The sequence below is a fragment of the Bison bison genome, unplaced genomic scaffold (genome assembly GCF_000754665.1).
Source record: "Bison bison bison isolate TAMUID 2011002044 unplaced genomic scaffold, Bison_UMD1.0 scf7180017864460, whole genome shotgun sequence".
NCBI lineage: Eukaryota > Metazoa > Chordata > Mammalia > Artiodactyla > Bovidae > Bison > Bison bison.
The window spans coordinates 6327203-6345531 of NW_011495022.1; the positions used below are offsets into that span (position 1 = coordinate 6327203).

Genomic DNA, 18329 nt, shown 5'->3' on the forward strand with positions numbered 1-18329 from the left:
CTCTGTATGTCCTGCTGTGACAATATTAACCTTGGTTTTGTTCTTTTTAAAGGAAAGCTCCTTTAATTCACTACTTTTGATATGCTCTTTCTATGGAATCCTGGAGGATTTGTTTCATAATTGACTCTTCACCAGATTTGGATTTAACTAGCTTCTGCTCTACCTCAGTTATTATAGTTCCCTTTGCTAAACCTTTTTTCTTTACAAAGATAAAAAACTAATTGTAAGATACCTATTTCTCTACTGCCTTTTAGAATCTACTTAGTAGCATTGTTATTACCTGAAGCATTTAAAACCCTGATCATAATAAGGGTCAGCTGGGTTTTTTCCCCCAAAAAAATGTTTAGTAATTTTCTTTTAAACAAGTTTACTCAGCTTGTGAGTCTTTTTTTTTTTTTAACATTGCGATGAACTAATATGGAAAGCAAGTAACAGCAGTATAATTGCAACGCTTTACCAATTTTTTGCAAGAAAATTATTCATAGAACACAAAAAAAATCTGAGTTTCTTTTCCTCCTAATTCCTGATATTTAAAGACTATTGTTTTACTTTAAGTAGCTCCAAGTTGAATATTTGATTCTTTCAATAAAATGATACCTTCTGGGCAGAAGAATAACCTAATGCCAAATTCACTAGAGCAATTTATTACTTGGGGACCAGCATGCTTCGATATCAAGCAATGATGTATTTCTTGTTTCTTCAGCCTGGTGCTGCCACTTCTATGCAGAGAAATGGTGGAACTCTTGGACAAGGACGACAGTGTAGTAAACCACACAAGTTTGTCAAATTACGCGTTTTTGTATGGTGTCTTTCCTGTAGCACCAGGAGTGGCTATCTTTGCAACACAGTTCAACATGGAAGTAGAGATTGTATGTATCTATTACTTGCTAAGTTTGATTGTTTGGTTAGTAGAAAAATGAATTTTTGAAACCCAGAAATCTATATTCTTGTATGAGAATTTGTTATCTGGAAACTGCCTCATTGTAAATAAAGAGGCATCATGTAACAATAGAGTTATTTAATCTGGGATCTTTATTCAGCCCTGAATTTTTTCATTCATCTTTTTAGTTTCAAGTATTTTAATGCTATAATTATAGTTAAGCCTGAAGGCTATTTATAGAAGGGTAATTTTTGAAATGTGAGAGAGAAAATCTGTTTTATTCATTGATAATCCAGCCACCAGATGCAAAATACCACATAATCAACTGCAATAAATAGTTAAGTTGGTTAACACCAACTAGCGTCCAGTGTGTTATCCACAGCATTAGAGTGGATGTTTTTGAAAACAACATGAAGGAAGTAAATTGTTCACTTAAGTTCCATTAGTTCCATTATTTAATCGGTGGAATGTTTGCATGGTAATTTTTCTCTTTTTGAAATTGCTTTTATTGCCCTATAGTTTATCAAATAGTATGGAAAGAAACTGGTCATCAGTTTAAGTAGATCATTCATATGGTTTACTTTCCAGAACCTAGAAGATAACCATCAGCTGTGGGATTTCTAGCATTTGTTATATGCAGATATAAATTGAACATGAATTACAAGAGGAGCCAAAGGAACTTAACTATGTTTCTTTAAGAACACTCAGAGAAGGGGAATATGCTATTAGATAACATGTTGGGTTCTGTGATGTCTTTTTACTGACTCTTGCTTTTATTTTAGAATGCCTTGGTGTGCTATGGCTAAAGTTTATGTGAATTGTTTGAGTCTGTGACTCTTCCTCAGTTTGATTTCATTTTGGCAGATAACCTCAGGGATGGTAATAAGCACGTTTGTGTCTGCACCGATCATGTACGTTTCTGCCTGGTTACTGACTTTTCCCACCATGGACCCTAAGCCACTGGCATATGCCATCCAGAATGTTAGTTTTGATATAAGTATTATCAGCCTGGTCTCCTTGGTAAGTATGATTCAGTATAAAAATGAATGAAAATCACAGAGTGAATCTGAAAATAGCTTGGTAATAGAAAGTTATGGAATAAAAACCTAATTTCTTGTACAATAGAGAAAACCGAAGCCTGCCCATAAAATGTAGTATTAGCCTTCTGAGTTTTGCCTTTCCATTTGGGAGGTAGAATTGTATAACAGACAAGGCATGAGATTTAGTCAGACTTGGATTTGACTCCTGGTGCTGTCACAAACTGGGGTTTCCTGGGTGGCTCAATGGTAAAGAACCCACCTGCCAATGCAGGAGACATAAGAGACACGAGTTCGATCCCTGGGTCGGGAAGATCCCCTGGAGGAGGGCATGGCAACCCACTCCAGTATTCCTGCCTGGAGAATCCCCATGGACAGAGGAGCCTGGTGGGTTACAGTCCATAGGGTCACAGAGAGTCAGAGACTATTGAAGCAACTTAGCATGCACGTATGCACCTATCACAGACCAGCTGTATTTCTCTGTGGAGTAAACTTAACTGCTCTAAGGTTCAGTTTTCTCATCTATAAAATAGAGATAATAACTTCACCTATTTCCATGGTTTGTTTTAAGGATTACATGAGACAATATATATAAAAAGCATTCTGCAAATGGTGAATCACTATACAGATACTAGCTATCGTAGAACTGTGTTTTTGTCAGGGACCTTTGGGATTAAGACCAAACACCCATTTAATGTTAATGAAACTTTTGAATATATCTAGCCCATATTAAATACTTATACATTTGGCAACTAGAGTATCTTGTAGATTGAGTGCCTATTGAATTCAAATAGTATTCTGGCTTAAAAAAAGAGAATATTTGCTGTCAAAGGAGATAAGGATGAATGTATACATTGGCAACAAATACACATGTGATTAATATAGTTTTTAAGAAATTTTGCTTCTGTTACATATTCTTAAAATCTATGCCCACTGATAAGAAGGCAGTTTGGTGGAGGGGGGAGAGACAACATAACTTTTGATTGACAATGTGGTGAGAAGAAATAAGGAAATCAAATAACATATTTAGGTAACTATTATGTATCCTTCTAAATGTAAAGAATGCAGGAAAATTCATCTTAAGGAGGGTGACATGTATTGTTGGAAGTAAGATAGCCTGGAATTTAGATACCTCATGAGCCAATATGGTGGAATCAAAAAGGGAAAACTTACGGTAGTGCATTATAACTGCATCTCCCACTAATCTCTTTTTCTGAATAGTTGGCTGTGAACCTACGTCCCATCCCAGCCACCAAAGGTAGGGAAAGTTGGAACATGGCCCTGGTCAAGGCATTCTCCCCATGCTTTTTATTTTACTTTGGATATTAGTTTACCTTAATACCCTTATGGGAACTAAGGTTAAAATAAATAAAATATTGCTGTTCCTTTTTGAACCAGGATAAAAGAATTCTTTAAAGAGTCTAATAAGTAATTAGTAATTAAAAATAAAAATTAGTAATTAATAAGTAGTTATAAAGATTAAGAAACCTGAATAACTTTTGAAACTCTCTCTTTAAGATCTGGTCTTTGGCTATTCTTCTTTTGAGCAAGAAATATAAACAGCTTCCTCATATGCTTACAACTAATTTACTCATCGCTCAGGTTAGTAAACCTACAGATAATTAAAGCTATGTTTTTCAAAAAAAAAAAAAGCTATGTTTTTCTCATTGATTATATGCAAACAGCTGACTCATTGGAAAAGACCCTAATGCTGGGAAGGATTGAGGGCAGGAGGAGAAGGGGACGACAGAGGGTGAGATGGCTGGATGGCATCACCGACTCGATGGACATGGGTTTGGGTGGATTCTGGGAGTTGGTGATGGACAGGGAGGCCTGGCGTGCTGCAATTCATGAGGTCGCAAAGAGTCGAACACGACTGAGCGACTGAACTGATATTTCTATAGAGGAGAAAATTTCTTTGTTGGGTTTTTCCAGTTATAAAATCAAAGTGTTTTTTACCAAATGCAATCAGTTGTTGCAATTTGATCATAATTAATTTATTCCTAATTTATTAAATATTGCATTGGATCTTGCATTATATAAAGTTGAAGCTAATACAGTTGGCCCTCCATATCCATAGGTTTCACATGCTCAGAATCAACCAACCACAGATTGAAAATATTCACAAAAAAATTTCCAGAAAGTTCCAAAAAAGCAAAACTTGAATTTACCATATGCCGACAACTATTTACATAGCATTAACATTGTATTCAGTATTATAAGTAATCTGTAGATGATTTAAAGTGTACAGAAGCTCATGGAACTCAAACAGGGGCTATGTAACAACCCTCTTTGAGGTGGGATGGGGAGGGAGTTGGGAGGGAGGTTCAAGAGGGAGGGGACATGTGTATACCCATGGCTGATTCATGTTGATATTTGGCAGAAAACAACAAAATTCTGTAAAGCAATTATCCTTCAATTAAAAAAATATTTTTTTAAGTATACAGGAAGATGTACATAGGTTGTATGCAAATACTATAGAATTTTGTATAAGGAACTTGAGTATCCTTGGATTTTGGTATCTATCTGTCAGGGGATAAGGACGGGTCCTAGAACCAGTTCTCTGTGGATACTAAAAGACAACTGTAATGACAGTTGGTGATAACTTTGCATTTTTTAATAGAAGTAATTGAATTATTAAAAATTTACCTCTCTTATTACTTTTCTAGCTAAATCTTTGCATGTCTCAAATTATACTGGAAAGAAGTTTAGCATTTTCTATGTAAACCTTTACTAAATATAAGCTTAGGATTTAGAATCTTGTCATTATCTGTTTCAATTAAATATGTACATTGTTAAAGGTGCTGTATAAAAAGGTTTTTAATCATAAAACTTACTGTTTTAGTATAACTAAGATGCAATAGTTAATTGCTCAGCAATAATTTTAAATGAATAATTATAGTTGCTGTGAATAAAACACATGAGTATGAGTCATGTGAGTATGACTGATTTCGGGGGTTTTTTTTATCATTTTTTTCTTCAGTCTATCGTCTGTGCTGGAATGATGATATGGAATTTTGTTAAAGAAAAAAATTTTGTTGGACAAATTCTGGTGTTTGTCTTATTGTACAGCTCCCTCTATAGCACCTACCTGTGGACAGGTAAGTTGGATCATGAAGAGAAATTTAGGGTCGCCCTCCCCTCCATCGCTTGAGGTTCCAGCTTCTAGTGATCTATTTTAAGTCTAGTGGTACAGGATGAGGGAACCTGCTCAGGCAGTTGTACTCGCTAACTAGGCAGTCTGCAAAGCTGAGTTCTGTTTCGTGATCACTCTTTTTCTACCTGGGCTCAGATGGTTTCCAGTCACATGTCCTTGTCCTCAGGGCCTTGGGTTCTAGGCCACAGTCCCCAGAGCTCCCCTTTGAGCCATCGAGGGTGCAAGCACTGGAAGCAGGCAGAGAGAGAAGCTATGGGCAGAGGGGGATGAGGATGTGAGTTGTGTACCAGAAGGCGCTTAGAACCCAGCTGAACTGAATGAACAATAATTCTCATTCTGCCCTAAGCAAATGACTTAACTTGAGGTCTCAGTTTCCTTATGTGTAAGCACCTTACAGGGTTATTTTAAGAACTAAATTAAATATGGATGTTTATGCCTGGTACGTGGTAGGCGCTCAACAAATTTAATTGTATTTTAAGTAGAGGGAAGAGCAGTAGTATAAGAACAAGAAAAACAAGTGATTAAAAGGGTATGGAAATAGAAGAATAGTCAGTAAGAAAAAACTATTTTTCATTTCAACTGGCTCCAAAAAGGATATTCAGAATGTTTTAGCACATTGCTCATTTGAAGGAAAACATTAATTTGGGTGCACGCATTCTGGTATGTTTATGAATCAGTCAGTCTGGCTGATTTGTAGTCGTACCACAAATGCAAACCTGTAAAATGGCACATAAAAGGGAATTGTAGAATTGTTGCGCTAGTTATAGCCACTGTTAGGAGGCAGGGGAAGTGGCTGGAGGGAATAGGCCTTTGATTTCATGCCTTCAGGATCAAAAGCAGGACCCATCTAAGTCAACAGCTTTTTGAAGTGAAGCAACAATGCGGTGAGAAATTACAAAATGAATTCAGTGCACACAGGAGGTTTGTAGTTTTTTAAAGGCAAGTACACCTTGCATGGTGTGAGGGTTTTCATGAGGTGTCAAGTTAAAAGAGCCTAGAGATTATTTCCAAATACAGAAGAAACAACTTGGTCTCTAATACTTAGGTTTATTAAGGTTAAATTTATAATGAGAATAAGAGAGCAGTAAAGAGCTCAGTTTATCAAAAAGCCCCAAGTTTCTCTGAAATTCTCTTCAAGCATGAATACCAAAATCTCCAAAGAAACTGTTCTGAATTTCCTGACCCCAATGAAGGTGCCCTTTAACCTTAAGATTATTATAACAGAATTTTGAATCTAAAAGGTCATTTTAAATCATTTGGTTCAGCCATTTTCAGTTATACTCATTTGCAAACCACCCTCATGAATTTTCCCATATCTGCATACCACGTGTCCTTTCTTTCCCCCTTAAAATTAACTTATTTTTTTAACTTTAATATTACAAATTTAGCCTTATCTCAGTAAAATCCCAGGTTTTATGTATCAGTTAAAATTTTTTCAAGCACGTGTTAAACACATAATTAGTTAAAAAAAAAAAAAAAAAGTTCATCTTTGTGCCACCTACAGTCTTCTTGCTTTTGGGAACACCAGTCTAGTTAAATCTTTCATTTTGCAAGTGAGGAAAATAAGACTCGAAGAGTTTAGCTGATTGAGGCACGAGCTCTCACAGCTTCTTCAGTGAGACATCCAGGCCTAGACTGAGCCTTCTGTTCATTTGTCAATATTTTCACAAGGCAGGAATAAAATGACAAACATTAGAATTTTCAGGAGTCCCCTCACTATTGTAACACAGTTGGCACTCCTTTGTGATTGGTTGCTTGTTTCCCTGGCACCTTAAACCTGAAACAATAGAGGGTACAAATGCCTTGGGAGGAGCACTGGTATGATAGTATCTCTTGAACTTGAGAACTGAATGGGTTCCGTATAAAGAAAAACAATTCTCAGGGAGCTCAGTGTTGATTCGTATTATGGATAGCACAGTGTTATTTAATCTGTATAATCTTAAATCTAGATATAAATTCCTTGTTGTTTGGTTGCTAAGTTGTGTCCAACTCTTTGTTACCCCATGAACCCCAGCACTCCAGACTTCCCTGTTCTTCACTATCTCCCAGAGTTTGCTCAAACTCATGTCCATTGAGTCAGTGATGCCATCCAACCATTTTATCCTCTGTCACCCCCTTCTCCTCCTGCCCTCAATCTTTCCCAACATCAGGGTCTTTTCCAGTGAGTCAGCTCTTTGCATCAGCTGGTTGGACATTATATACAGCTAATATACAATTTTAAAACCAATGCAAATTCATTAGATTTAAACAAAAATACAAGCTCAGTAAGTAGTTAGCAACATTAACTGACATGACAAAGGATCTTATTTTGCTAATCTGAATCACAGCTTGAACTCACTTCTCTGATAGGGTTTTGTTTTTGTTTTTGTTTTTGTTTTTTTTGACCTATCTTTACTTTGATGTGTGGGCTTATGAGCTGGTTATCTCACCGCTTTTCCCTCTTCAGACTACCACAGAACATTAACTTGAACTGTGTTGTGGTATCATTTGGCCTTCACTTGCCTCAAACTTAATATAAAACCAGATATAAACCCTGAAATAATGAGACTGTGCTTTGGTTATAAGATGGTCACCACTGCAAATAAAGCAAAAAGAGTTAATATTTCTCATAGAAACTTCCAGATCCCTAGGAGATCCAACCAGTTCATTCTGAAGGAGATCAGCCCTGGGATTTCTTTGGAAGGAATGATGCTAAAGCTGAAACTCCAGTACTTTGGCCACCTCATGCGAAGAGTTGACTCATTGGAAAAGACTCTGATGCTGGGAGGGATTGGGGGCAGGAGGAGAAAGGGACAACAGAGGATGAGATGGCTGGATGGCATCACTGGCTCGATGGATGTGAGTCTGAGCGAACTCCGGGAGTTGATGATGGACAGGGAGGCCTGGTGTGCTGCGATTCATGGGGTCACAAAGAGTAGGACACGACTGAGCGACTCAACTGAACTGAACTGAACTGAACTGAACGGGTCAACAGACAAGTTTTAGAACACTGAACGGAGCTGAAGGACTTAACCTTCTGTCAGAAGACTGGGTTTCTAGTCTTGCTCTGCCCTCTGCTGGCTGTGTGGCTTGGGCAAACCCTTGTTTACACAGCTATAAAACGAAGGAATTAATTTCAGACAGTGGTCCCTTCCAGCCCTAAAGTTCGAAGCTTCTATAGCTGTGTAAAATTTATAAAATAAGATGTTACTTCTATAAATAATTGGGTATAAAGTATAAGGAAAGCTCATGAAATATTTGTTTTAAAATATCTGTCCAAACGTTTAAAACATTTGTTTCTGTATTAAGTTTATATTAAGGCCCATCATTTAGACTTGGTGAATTTTCCAAAAACAAACCTTTGTGAGAATTACCTATACGTTCTTAGCAACAGCAGAACAGGGGTGTTTTTATTTTTAGAATTGTTCTGTATCCAGTTAAAAAAAATTTTTTTTTCCACAAATATACTTCGATTCCAAACTCATGAATCAAAAGAACAAAATGATTTGGGCGTTTTGAAAAAGTCCTCATGTATAAAACAAGAAGATTTTAGTAAAGAAGCAATGTAGGAGGGAAAACAAATGATTTTGAATTAAGAAAACTTGTTTCAAAATATTGGGAAAAGCATTTATTTAGAAAGAGTAAATTCTAGGGCAAGAACTACAGACTAGTATTGAAATAAGCTTGGTTAAAGTTCCATGAAGTCTGATCAACATCAAGAGTAATCACCTATCTTTTAATCTCTATTTCTTATTCTTAGGCCTTCTAGCAATTTCTTTATTTCTTTTGAAAAAGAGAGAAAGGGTACAAATTCCTGTTGGAATCATCATAATATCTGGCTGGGGGTAAGTTGGTAGCTTTCTGTTTGCTTACCTGTTCTCACATACACAGTTACTATTCATCTCTCTCTCTCTGTCTTTCTCTCTAAACTCTCATTATTATAGGATTCCTGCTCTCCTTGTTGGTGTTCTTTTGGTAACTGGAAAACATAATGGAGAAAGCATTGACTCAGCCTTCTTTTATGGAAAAGAGCAGGTGAGAAGAGTTTATTGACAGTTCTGTTCTTGAGAATGTCTCTTTTTAGCTGCTTAATGTGTTTTGCTATACTTACATTGAAATTAATTTTGAAAATTTATTCCAACTTATTGCTTATCACACTGGTGATCCTATGTCACTTTGTTAACTTACACCTCAAAATGTGATAAATATTTTTACATGTCTATAAAAAAGAAAATGAAATTAAAAAACAAAAATGATTTTACATACCTAAGCCTGTTTTGGGGCTTCACTGGTGGCTCAGATAGTAAAGAATCTCCCTGCAATGCAGGAGACCTAGGTTCGATCCCTGGGTCAGAAAGATTCCCCTGGAGTAGGGAATGGCAACCCACTCCAGTATTCTTGCCTGGAGAATTCCATGGACATTGGAACCTGATGGGCTACAGTCCATGGACTCACAAAGAATCAGACATGACTGAGCAACTAACACATATGTCTTTTTAAGCTGAAGATTATAAGTATTAGCTGTAATTACTTATCTTTAGTGTTATCACCATATAAGGTCTCTAGTTAAAGTACACTTGAGCTATGTGTTACAGCAAACAAAAACTCTGATGTGAAGGAAAAGTCTATAAGTGCTCAGACAGTAAAGAATCTCCCTGCAGTGCCGGAGACCCAGGTTTGATCCCTAGGTCAGGAAGATCCCCTGGAGAAGAGAATGGCTACCCACTCTAGTATTCTTGCTGGAAGAATTTCACGGACAGAGGAGCCTGGCAGGCTGCAGTTCGTGGGATCACAAAGAGTCAAACACAACTGAGCAACTATCACTTTGACTTACTTTAGATTACTAGTAAACAAGGACATGATACATAATGAAAAGAACAGCTAGACATCGCATTTGATTAGAGACAAACCCTAATTTCTCTGTAAGTACTTTACATTCCTTCCATACTCTTCCTCTTTTTTAAGAACCACTGTTATAGAGCATTTATAGCTACTGAGATAATGCATTTTCCACCAAAAAAAGTACCCTTAAGTCATCTACTAAGATTATCAAGCTGGGATTGTGAAAAGTGGCCTAACGTCTCTCTGCAACATTGACAGATGATCATCACAGCAGTTACCCTGTTCTGCAGCATTGTGATAGCTGGCATATCACTCATGTGTATGAACCGCACCTCCCAAGCAGGACGCTATGAAGGTTTCGACCAGTCTCAGGACCGCAAAGCAGCAGAGCCAGGAAACACTGCTTTCGAGGACAGTCCAGTGCCAGTAAATGAACCCGAATCTTTTACAAGTTCTGTCCCAGAAACAAGTATGATCCTTAAATATAAAGAAACTTTTATATGCCTATATAGCATGTACTCTAAATGTTTTGTGTAAGGGAACTTCCTTGAATTATCTTCAATATCACAAGTATTTGTAAAATGGGGAACTTGAATCATAGTCAATAATAGAAAGAGCTTACAAGTTCATTTATTAGATTCTTGTTTATAAATCTTTTATGAGGATAATCTTCTGTGAGAATAAGTCTAATCCTCAGACTTCTTTGGGCCTGAGAGTTTAGAGAAGAGTAACAACTTCGGGAAGGCTCTTTCTAGGAAACAAAACATCTATGTTTATTAACAACAATACATCAAGTAAGCACCATCAATAAAATGAACTAAAGAGGCTTAATTGAAGCAGGGCTAATGGTAAAAGTTAGGAGTTGGCATACTGCAGTCTGCCACCTGTTTATGGCCCCAAACCTAAGAATAGCTTCTATGTTTTTAAAGGGTTGAAGAAAAAATTTTAAAAGACAAATATTTTATGACACTTGAAAGTTATATGAAATTCAAATTTGTGTCCATCACATGTTATTGAAACACAGACATGCTCATTTACTTCTGTATTGTCTGTGGATGTTTTCATGCTGTATTGGCAGAGTTGAGTCATTCAACAGACACCCAGTGGACTGCAAAGCCTAAAATGTTTATTTATAGTGAACATATGTCCCTGTGTGAAAATATGACCCTAACCAGTGACATTTTTAATGTGCTAACAGTTGTATGGGGTTTGCCTCAATTCATGAAGGGAATTCAGCAATGGAGCTTGCATTTTGGATTCATTGGTGCATGCAGAGATTTCATAGACATCGACCGTTGTGCCGGGAAATGTAAACGATGGCCTCTATTTTGTTTAGAGAGTTTGTAGAGTAGAGCGATACCTGATCTTAAAACTATTAGTTGTAAATAGCGATAAGTAGAGAAGAAAGAGAAAAAAGAAAAGGTTTAAAATTCATTTTAACTGTCTTAAAAGGAAGAGGATCCCATAAATCTCACTGCTTATATTGCCTGCCTCCCTCCCTCCCATCTTTCATCACCCCAAACTGGAAGGAGATAGGACCGGGGGTAGAAACAGGGATATGGAACCAGCCTGCCTAGGTTCAAGTCTGACTCTAGAACTTTATTATTTGGTCATAGGCAAGTTTCCCGTGCCTTGGTTTCTATATCTGATGCTGATAACACCTGCTACACAGGACTGTGGGGTCCCACTACATAGGGCTGTGTTTGGCCAACAAGTGATTTACATCAACCCTGCTTCAATCAGGCCTCCTTTAGTTCATTTTATTGGTGGTGTTCACTAATTTCTTTGTTAGATCCTTTGTGATTATAGCATCAGAATTTCATTCTTTTGAGTCCTCTTGACTATTTTCCATTTGAAAATGGAAATTTAAGGATTATGTGTATGTGTTCACTAAAATTTTAAAAGCCATTTCTCTGACATCTAGAGTACTTTTCTGAACATGCCCAGCATCCTTTCCTTCCTTGCATTCTTTGTGGACTCTAAACGTTTATCCTATAAATCAATCTACTGTATGTTTTCAGATAGGTTGTAAAGACCATTCAGCACTCTCTAAGTCTTCTTCTCCTGCGAGTGTTTTAGAACTGTCCACCAAAGCCCTGAGAACGTGTGCAGAGATTCCTACACTAAGTGTCTTAACCCCAGAGACTTTTGCTGCTGTCTTTACTGTCCTTTAAAAATAGCAAATAAACAGTATCATAGATATTCTTTAAACCCTGTCATCATCACCTCCAGCAGGATAACTAGCTGGCACCTTTTGTATAAATAAGTAGAGAATCAGAAGACAGTTATGGCTTATCTCAATAGAAAACCTTCTGTGATGTTTATACCTCTCCTCTTACCTCACTGCTTTATAATTGCTTTTTAAATTATCAGTATAACCCACTAGACTATAAGTGCTGTGACTGACTTGCCCACCATTGTAGCCTCAGCACCTAGCATGGTGTCAGGTTTCCTATATATGTTTAGTAATATTTGTTAGATGAATGGATAGATGGATGGGCTGATAAGCTATGACGTGATTTTCTGAAGCTGCCTGAAAACTGCTAAGGCAAAGTTCTTGTTTATTTGCCTAGTCACCCATGTTCCTAGGAAAAGGGTTTTTAAACCTGTCTGGTTATTTTCCTTCCCTACGGTCTGCTCTTTTCTGCTTTGCTAATAGTATTAATACATAGCACATTAGATGTCCAGCCTGGCCTCCCCTAATCTCAGAATCCAAAATAGTTCACTCCCCTCTGCCCCTTGCTACACATTTGTCAGAGACACATGACTTGCTTATAAGTATGGAATTATAATTGAAAGGAAAATTAACCTACTTTAATATGAGATCAAAGGTTCAGTTAATAAAAGAGAAGGCAATATCATCTCTCTTATATGTGGAATCTTTGCGGGGTGGGGAAAGCTCATAGATACTGAGAACAGGATTGATAGTTGCCAGAGGTGGGGAGTAGAGCATAGGAGAAATGCTCTATGAAGGAGGTCAAAGGGTAGAATGAAAAGATAATAAATAAGTGTGGTGTATTACTGAGCAACAAACACACACACACACACACACACACATAAATAAGAAGGCTCATGTTTGAAGGGGAAAACTGCTATATGTGTATGTTCCCTACACATATGTCCTTGGAATGGGCTGGCTTTATATCTGTTTTGTTAACAATTTATCTTAGTGGATTTAAGCCTTCAAGTTCTGAAGATAAGAGGCAGAGCCAGATGTTTTCTTTTCTTTTTCAATTATTCGGTGGCATCATTATCTTAAATTTAGAAAGACATTTGTAATAGTTTTATTATAGATGATTGTTTTTATACTTTGAAATCTTTTTTTTATTTTTAATGACACTACTGAAAAATTAGAGCGTATTATCAGTGAACATTTCAGCCTATGAATTAAGCTTTTTAGTACATTAAGCTCTAATACAGTTTATCACTGAAGTTATTCTATTACAATCCATATCAAGGAGCACCGTGTCCATGTCTGAGTGTGATGTTTTAAAGGACACTATGCAGTTCTCTGAATATACAGAGTAAAATTACAGCTCTGTGGTAGGTGTCTCAGTGTGACTTCTATAAACCAATCTACCTAAAAACCAGCAAGAGAGTTTCAGCAGCATATATCTAAAAATAAAAAAGAATACAATTGCTTTTACTGCATCTTCTAAACTTGTAGAAGACATGTTCTTGAAAGAAGTGAGTTTTGAGCTAAACTTAGAAGAGAAGAGGGTTTGGATGAATTCTGTGTCAAACTAGAATTCATCCAAGGAGTAGTGAAATCAAAGCTGTATTTTAGGAAAGTGGTCAAATTCTTATTTCCCAAAACACACTGGAAACTAATAACATAGCATGGATAAAAACGTCTTCCTTAAAAAAATTTAATTAATTACGGGAATTCCCTGGTGTTCCAAAAAAGATACCAGCTGGAGAACAAACAAAAACATTTTCTTTGTCTTATACAAAGAGGAGGCAGTATGTAAAGGGGCTGATCCTTTGTCTGACACTCCTTAAATGTTAATTTATACATAAGCACATTTAAATACTTTTTGATAGTTACCCATACATTGAGGCTGTATGGAAAATCTCTGTGTGTATATAAATGAATTCGGGGATTTGTTTTTTTTTGGGGGGGGGGTTGTTTTATTTGGCATCTCTTTACATTGTCCATTTTTTTGTGATTGGACTGTCCCATCACAACCTATATTTTATCTATATAGGTTGCTGCTCCTGCTCTATGGGAAATGGTGAATTATGCTGCCCATCCATGGAGCCAGTAGCAGACATAACCACCAGTGGGTCTGTGACTCCTTCATTTGAGAAAAGTAAGTGCCTCTAGGCTATGAGGATGAGCCTAAGGAACAAACGATTTTTTAATCTTATGCCTTAAAAGAACTCTACATAGAATTTCTATAGAAGCTACACTGTTTGAGAATATTCTCATAAGATGGAAGAAAGTGCAAATAATACAATAATTGTGCACAGATAGGGTATTTATTATTTTTTTTATTTGCATGGAAATTCTCCAGTAAATTTAACCCGAGTAGTAATTCCAAGAAGTTTGCCCTAAGGATCATTATTTTCTCTTTGGCATCTCATTTTAGAAGCTGAGACTTTTCCCCACTCCATTCCCCCAGGGCCAAGACTAATTAGTTAGTGCTTAATTACATTTTGAATCCATATGCTTTAAAATATGCCCTTTCTTATAAAATAATAAAAATCTTTAAAAGTAATAACCTTTTGACGTATAGACTAATAAACAGACTGAATCACATTTATGGTCTGAATTTCAAATTATTTAAAACAACTGAATATATGTAAATTGCAATGTACCTTCAGTCAATTATGCCTATTTTTAAAAATCAAAGTAGAGAGAGAAACCCCACAAAGTCCTCTTTATGATGGAGCATGTCAGCTGTTTTGCTGCCAAATGTTTTTATATTTTAAAAATGTTGCAAATATAATAAGAAATGATGCATGCTAATCACTTAGCACAGTGAGTAATGTACAAACAAAATGCTTATTAAACGTGGAAGCAGGGACTTCCCTGGTGACCTAGTGGTTAGAATTCTGGCCATTCCCTATGGTGGCCCAGGTTCAATCCCTGGTTGGGGAAGATCCCACAAGCTGTGCAGTGCGGCCAAAAATAAATAAATAAAAACTTAAAGATAAGCATAGTAGCAGCAGCAGTTGTTGTATTATTGTTCGGGCAGATATTGAGCCTTCACTTACATTCAGCAGGAAACCTCTCTTGGTATCCAGTTACAGGTGTTTCAAGTTACTTGTGTGCCCCTTTTCTAAAGCTAATATTTCTTTACATCAGAATTCCCAAGGCTTTACTCCTTACTTTTTCCTTCCTACACAATATACCTAATAGTAAGGTCCATTGACAAATTCAACATGTGATTTGACTCATCAACCCCAGGTGGAGGGTTTTTTCCCCCCCAGAATCCTGTTACAATTTGCTTATATCATTTCTCCATTAATATGCTGATTCCTGAAAAAACCTTTTTAATATAGGAACTTCTTAGATTTTCTGATCATATTTTATGAAAACAAATATTGCAATATGTAAAAATGCAGATAAAAGTAAAATTGGTTTTATGCATTTTTATCAGACCAAGTTTATTATATACATGGCTAGAATTTTTCAACACCAAGATATACACAAATAACTGTTATAAAACAGGATCATACTATATAAACAGTTCGGCAGCCTACTTTCTTTTTGCTATTAACCTTTATTTTGTGTGAACTTTCATCCAGGCTATTACTATTATGTCATACTATGTTTAATGCTTTTATATGTTCTTTTCTAAAAAGAGGCTTTAGGAAATACAGTTTTTGTAAGCTTGAAGGTAAGAGCTGTAAAATGGTGTTTTTTAAGCCCTGACTTTTTGTAATAGACTGTATGTTAGACTAGCATCTGTTTTGTAAAAATGTTTTCTCCTACTTTTGATGCCATTGATATAGGGGAGCTGAGGTAAGAGGATAAAGGTTTCTTGTGAAAGGCTTCTCACTTCTCTTTTTGGCCAAAGAAAAGTCATGCTTATGATTTGGACTTGCTTCCATATGCAAACAGAACAAAGTGTATAATATTTTTTATTTGGTTCCTTAAATATCTTTTCTAAGCAAATTCTAAACTTTTTATGAAAGGCAAGTGGTAAATTTGCTTTGCTATTAGCCAATATAGGATATTCATACCAAGAGGTAGATTTATATAACAGGAGAAACTTGTTTTTAAATTAGCCTTAAAAATTTGTGTGCGCATATGTGTGTGTTACACTGTCAAATAATGTAGAAGGGAACTATTGCATGTATTTGTATTTTTTGGATAAAAACACTCTACAAGTAGAACTCTCCTAAAACAACACGAAGGAGCCTTCTTTAGACTTCATCTAAAATAATATACTGATTCTGAGCTGAGAATGTGCATATGTAGTGGTTTGCTTAGGAAGTCATTATGAATTTAAAATGCATTCAAATAAAAAGCTCTGATTACAAATTGTTGTGCTTACTGTTTTATAGATGAACATTGTGTGAGTCGCTGTAACTCCCAGAGCTGCATATTAGCCCAGGAAGAAGAGCAGTATCTACACAGTGGAGACCAGCAACTGACTCGACATGTGTTGCTGTGTTTACTTCTCATTATTGGCCTGTTTGCTGTAAATGTTTCTTTTGATTTTGTTTGGGAGCCATTTCTTTAAATGTTTGACAAAGGTTTTTTCCAGGCATCTGGGAGAAACTTGGTTGCTCCTTCCCAGGGGAGTTGCAGCACTAGCATCTCCTAATCGTGAGCTAATGTTTTGGGAGGAAGAAGAATGAGTAATTCACATTACTCTGTTGCTTAAGTGCTTCAGTAACTCATTTTGCTTTGAATACTTACTCATCCTATGCTCTGAACCTAGAATTTGGAATAAAACCAGTTATGTCTGTGATGTATACAAGGCTACTTAGTCCTAAGTTATTCCTTGACTGACTTCAGTAGATAAATGTCTACATGGTCTCTCAGAAGACAGTCCTCAGACAAATAAACTTCTAAAAATAATTTTACATTATGGAAATAATACAAGGACTTCATACAATGGATACCATAGAGAAAAGAGGAAAAATATCCATCATACTATTACCTTCTCTTTTTTAATAGTTTTCATGGTTCTAATAATACATACAGATTTATGTCCTGCTTTGTGACTTATATCAAACATTTTCATGTTGCTGCAAAAGTGTTCTAATTGTTACTTTAAATAGCTCCTCAATAAACTATAGAGGATATGCATTACAATTCACTCAATCATTTTCTTATGGATTGTTCCTAGATTTTTAGAATTCACTAATAAACATCTCAAATGCAGTATATTTCCTTATCATAGATTCTCAAAAGTTGGAAAACCTGGATTAAATAGCATAAATATTTTTGTGTCTTTGGATGCATTCTATTAAGTTGTTTTCCAAAGGAGTAGTATAGGTTTGTAAAGTACTCTCACCAACATTGACTATTACAGATTTTTTACTTGATAATTTTATAAGTGAAATATAGCACTTCATTTTAAAATGCATTTCTTTGATTATCAAAGCATTTTTAAAAATTAGTTCTACAAAGTCTTCTTTTGTGAATTACTAGTTATTATATAATTCTTTGTGATGGTTCAAGTATAACTAGCCTAGTAATAGGCAATGGACCATGTAACCTATGAAGAAACTCTCTTACACTTTCCACACTGCAATGCTTGTTACATAGAATTGTATCAGCCAGCACCATTTTAGCTGCTGTTTAAGAACAAAAATCAAAAATTAAGAAATGGTGCCAAGAATTGCTGCTCGGTGATGTGATTGTTTTCACTGTGTAAAACTAATTTTAAAATCAGACCTGTCTTAGGCTAGTTGAAGTCCTGATGTATTATGTAAGCTTCTGTATTATGGCTCATGTCTTCTTTCTTCAAATCTGATCAGAATAGATGCTGTTTGAATGACACCTGTCAAGAAGAGAGGTTTAAACCTCTTGTTTGAAAGACAAAGCCTCTGTATTCTCTTGGTGTTTTTCCCTTTAGTCCTTTTCTTCCTAATTATTAAGTAGATAAATTATTGTACTATGTTCTGGATAGAGAGAAATGATCAGCTTGCTTCATTTTAAAGTCCTATTTTCTCCTTCCTTTACAGAATCTTTCCAGTTGTTTATGGTGGCTATTCAACCAAGAGCCTGGGAGACTATATGTTGAATTACAGTTTTTCTGTGCTGTGTTTAACTTTGGCCAGGTATTTATTTACTGAGAACGTTGAGGAGTTTCTGTTTTCCTGGATGGTTTGATTAGGAGGTGGTAGTACGGATGTTGTTGTTTTCTTCTAAATCAAAAGGGTTTCGTTTGTTTGCCAGCTGCTGGTATGCGTGACAGCTGACAGCTGCTGCCTATCTCCTAGTAGAGATGAATTATTATATTGGTTAAAG

General features: G+C 36.1%; 1 protein-coding gene across 3 annotated transcripts in view; it reads left to right on the forward strand.

The window, feature by feature from the left end:
* The window catches only part of GPR155 (G protein-coupled receptor 155), a 41797-nt gene that overhangs the window by 13051 nt on the left and 10417 nt on the right, over positions 1 to 18329 (forward strand). For all 3 annotated transcript variants that reach the window (XM_010859808.1, XM_010859807.1, XM_010859809.1), the window contains 10 exons: positions 704 to 869; positions 1745 to 1900; positions 3436 to 3519; positions 4901 to 5018; positions 8814 to 8898; positions 8998 to 9088; positions 10154 to 10364; positions 14104 to 14208; positions 16412 to 16548; positions 18044 to 18139. In XM_010859808.1, the coding sequence (XP_010858110.1) occupies positions 704 to 869; positions 1745 to 1900; positions 3436 to 3519; positions 4901 to 5018; positions 8814 to 8898; positions 8998 to 9088; positions 10154 to 10364; positions 14104 to 14208; positions 16412 to 16548; positions 18044 to 18139 (1249 nt within the window). The remainder of the gene's footprint in view (positions 1 to 703; positions 870 to 1744; positions 1901 to 3435; positions 3520 to 4900; positions 5019 to 8813; positions 8899 to 8997; positions 9089 to 10153; positions 10365 to 14103; positions 14209 to 16411; positions 16549 to 18043; positions 18140 to 18329) is intronic.